At 42.0% G+C, this 3,958-nt stretch overlaps 1 protein-coding gene across 1 annotated transcript; it reads right to left on the reverse strand.

The window, feature by feature from the left end:
* On the reverse strand, nucleotides 1-3,020 carry lbx2 (ladybird homeobox 2). Its single transcript, XM_086023441.1, has 2 exons — nucleotides 2,286-3,020; nucleotides 1-865 (listed from the first exon to the last, which is right to left on the reverse strand). Exons 1-2 carry the CDS (start codon nucleotides 2,632-2,634, stop codon nucleotides 369-371), a joined length of 846 nt encoding a protein of 281 aa, XP_085879567.1. The 5' UTR covers nucleotides 2,635-3,020; the 3' UTR covers nucleotides 1-368.
* Between the last annotated feature and the right edge of the window lie 938 nt (nucleotides 3,021-3,958).

Genomic DNA, 3,958 nt, shown 5'->3' on the forward strand with positions numbered 1-3,958 from the left:
TTCTCATGTTGACCTTTTTATATATTTATATATTTACTGTATATGTACACAGAGGGAGGAAGAGTGTAAAAGGCTGCAGTGGCTCATCATCATCGTCTTGATAATGATCTTTAATACCTCCTGTCAATCATCCAAACTGGTGTCAAAAGAAAAAAAAAATTTATAAGAAGGTGATGAGCTATTAAAATGTTTATTAAAAGAGTAAGTCCTCTTGAAAGTCTTTACAAGTCCCATAATAAATTAAATTGAAGGAAAGAAGAAGAAGAAAAACACTCCTTTTTTGTCAATATCCGTGCAAAAGTTTGGGAATTTGAAAAAAAAAAAAAACGCCATTTCTAAATGTCTTTTGTTTGTAAAAAGGGAGGATGTCAATCGTCCACTTCGATTTCCTCGTCGTCCTCCGAGAACTCGTCGGTGGTCTGGCCGCGCGACGAAGAAGGCGACTGGGGGAAGATCCGGTGCGAGGAGGGGGTCACCCTGGCCGGGGATCCGCCCGGAGAGCTCCCTTCGCCGGCTTCCCCTCCCGCGCCTCCTCGGCCTCCCCCCGGAGCCTCGTCGGCGTTGTCCATGGCGACGAGCTTGTGGAGCGTCTGCGGCGTGATCTTCTTCAGCGACTCCACGTCGGCCTTCATCTCCTCCAGGTCGCGCTTGAGTTTGGCGCGCCGGTTCTGGAACCAGGTGATGACCTGCGCGTTGGACAAGCCCAGCTGACCCGCAATTTGGTCCCGGTCGGCCGGGGACAAGTACTTCTGGTACAAGAAGCGCTTCTCCAGCTCGTAGATTTGGTGGTTGGTGAAGGCCGTGCGCGACTTTCGCCGCTTTTTGGACGTCTGCCGCTGGCCGAACGTGTTCAGGTGCTCCCGACCTGCGAGGGAACCCATACATCAAATATGAAAATATGACAGACATAACAGAAGATTGTCTCCATAATATGCGTGAATCCAAACACGAGGCTGTTTACATTTGTATGAAGAAGACTTTTTTTGGAGCCAATATGCCAGGTAAATTCAAACATTTGCACTTGTGTTTAATGTTTAAAGAAGATTATTATTTATTTCATGAGGGAATATCAAAGATATCGATAATTGTCCACTCAAGTGCAACCCAAAAGGCAACGATAGTCTAATATTGTCGCAATATGGTAATTTTATGGTATATTGTCTCGCTCCCAAATGCGTAATTACGCACAGAAATGATCACAAATGTTAATTTATGTTGTCTATAGATATATATAGAACGTCAAAACTGTCTTAATTTCATTTTTTTAAACAAATAGCACATTTATTCATGCAATCTTTGTCATACAGTCATACACCCAATGCGCAATTACGCACACAACGATTCCCTTAGTCAATCATATTCCAAAACTGCCTATTTATTTTTAATGTCTATATAGACAGCTTCATATATTTCTGTAATTTAACTTTTTGGGGTTAATTTATAGCATATTGGTTAGCCTGCAAGGTGTACGCACACATTTTTTGCTCATTCAATATTAATCACGTGGACTAATCCATCTATACACTTTCACTTTATCATCATTTTATGCCATATATGTCATGCCTCAAATGCGTAATTAAACCGGCCACCAACATGCATCAAGATTCTAACGTGCACATTTGTCTTCTATACACAGAACTTGATCAGTGAATTGTAATCCATAATAACACACACACACACACACACATATATACTGTACATATATACATACATACATATACATATTATATATATATATATATATATATATATATATATATATATATATATATATATATATAGATAGATAGATAGATAGATAGATAGATAGATAGATAGATAGATAGATAGATAGATAGATACATAGATAGATAGATAGATAGATAGATAGATAGATAGATAGATAGATAGATAGATAGATAGATAGATAGATAGATAGATATCAGGCCAAGATACGAAGGCCATACTGTGTCACATCCCTTCTGTGTAATTACGCACGAAATTGGCAGTTATGCATGTATGAGGCATGATGTTATATTATATTTCCACATACGATAACTATCTATCTATCTATCTATCTATCTATCTATCTATCTATCTATCTATCTATCTATCTATCTATCTATCTATCTATCTATCTATCTATCTATCTATCTATCTATCTATCTATCTATCTATCTATCTATCTATCTATCTATCTGTTGCAGGCCACGTTGTTGTACACATTACGCACGAAACGGGCTTCTCAACCTATATTTCCCCGCGTGTTCTCGATTTGACAGGACATTTAGTTTGTTCACCTGTACCTTCGGCCGCCTGTATGACGTTAACCTCCAGGCCCTTGAACGTCTTGCTGGCCAACTCCTCCAGGGCGCAGAGCGGCGACGACGGCGTGCTGATGCCGTTCCTGGCGGCGTTGGCGGCGGCCACCTTCTCCAGGACTCTCGGCCTACTCGGACACACGCTCGACGCGACCGAGGAAGCGGCGGATTTTTTGACCGAGGGCTTGCTAAGGATGTCCTCGATGCTGAACGGCGTCAGCGGCTTGTTGGAGTTGGCGGGTGGCGGTAGCTGGTCCACGGGGGGCCGCCTCCTGTCATCGCCGGCGGACTGCAACACGGAGCCCGCCTTCATGTCTTTACTGGAGGAGGTCATCGCCCGGAGGAAGAGGAAAATAAAAAGAACGGGGGGTGGGTACAAAGTTGGCTATTTCATTCGCGGGGCACCGTGGAGCGTCCACAAGTGGTTTCGGGGGAGTTGTGCTAAAAGGGTGTCCGCGTTTGAGCTCGCATGCTTCGGCAGCGCTCGCTCGCTCGCTCGCTCGCTCGCTCGCCCCCCCACCCCCGTCAAAAGTGCACCTATAGTCCGCCGAGTTCCATGCAAATGCTCGCCAAGTAGCGGCGGACTTGCAGTTTGGGGGGGAAATAGGAGGAGTAGGCGGAGGAGAAAGGGGGTGAAAGTGTCCCGAAGCAGGAGGAGGAAGCAGAAGGTGACTGCTAACGAGTTGTTGTTGATTGGCCGAGGCTCAATTAGAGCGAGACGACACCACTTCGCTGACCCTCCACCACCGCCGCCACCACAACCCCCGCGCGTCTTAAAGGGCCGCGCCCCAAAAAAACGCACTCGTAGTCCGGGTAGAGAGGGGAGGAGTCAGTTCCTGCTCCTGATGATCATCATCATGACGATGATGTGCTTCCAAATATTTACTCGTACGCATTCTTCCACTGAAAGTACACTCACATAATAAATAGTATACACACCGCTAAACATATTAGTTGCTAAGGAGACAACTCGCGCGTGATTACGCGCAAAAAAGTGGACCAATTTGGCACATTCGGGGTTATACCGAAAAAAAACATTTGAATACAAATAAAGGATGAAACGTGACCAAATTGTAATGATAAAATTGAATTAAAAACGCAAAAATGAATCAATAAAGAACAGTAAATTACACGTAGAGTCACATGAGGATTTTTAGACTTGCAAATACAGTGGATTAAGATTCAATTTTATTATTTTTATGGATTCATGAGGTACTGAGAGATATCTAAATATATGGCTTGCATAGCTATAGTTTATTTTTTACCTTTTTTTTTTTTTTTAAAAAAGGTCAATATAATGATTATATAGACATGAAATAGCACATTTACGGGGAAAATTTAAAGGAATATTTTTTTGCTATAGACAGAAGCTAGCAAAACAAGAGAGGCTGATTACACATGCTTTTTGTGGAGTTTATTTTTACAGAGTATGTGTTTTAACAATAGACGACAAAAGACACGTTTTTATAGCAAGAGAAACACACAAATGTTATACTTGGAAGGTGGCACACATATTTTTAGCACGTTTTTGGTTTTAATTATTTTTTAATGATCCCATAAGGATGCATGCGATTTTTATACTGTTTTTAAAGATATTTTACAGACAGTTTTAAGGTCAATCACCATTATTTGCACAAAAACAACAGGGCCAATATAAA

Source organism: Filicampus tigris, chromosome 2 (assembly GCF_054856515.1).
Source record: "Filicampus tigris isolate MCC_2025a chromosome 2, RoL_Ftig_1.0, whole genome shotgun sequence".
Classification (NCBI taxonomy): Eukaryota; Metazoa; Chordata; class Actinopteri; order Syngnathiformes; family Syngnathidae; genus Filicampus; species Filicampus tigris.

Excerpts from the sequence above, each read along its gene's own strand:
- lbx2 (XM_086023441.1), bottom strand. The coding sequence starts at position 2,634 with ATGACCTCCTCCAGTAAAGACATGAAGGCGGGCTCCGTGTTGCAGTCC. Across the intron at positions 866-2,285 it reads CGTCATACAGGCGGCCGAAG|GTCGGGAGCACCTGAACACG; the intron begins GTACAGGTGAAC and ends GTTCCCTCGCAG.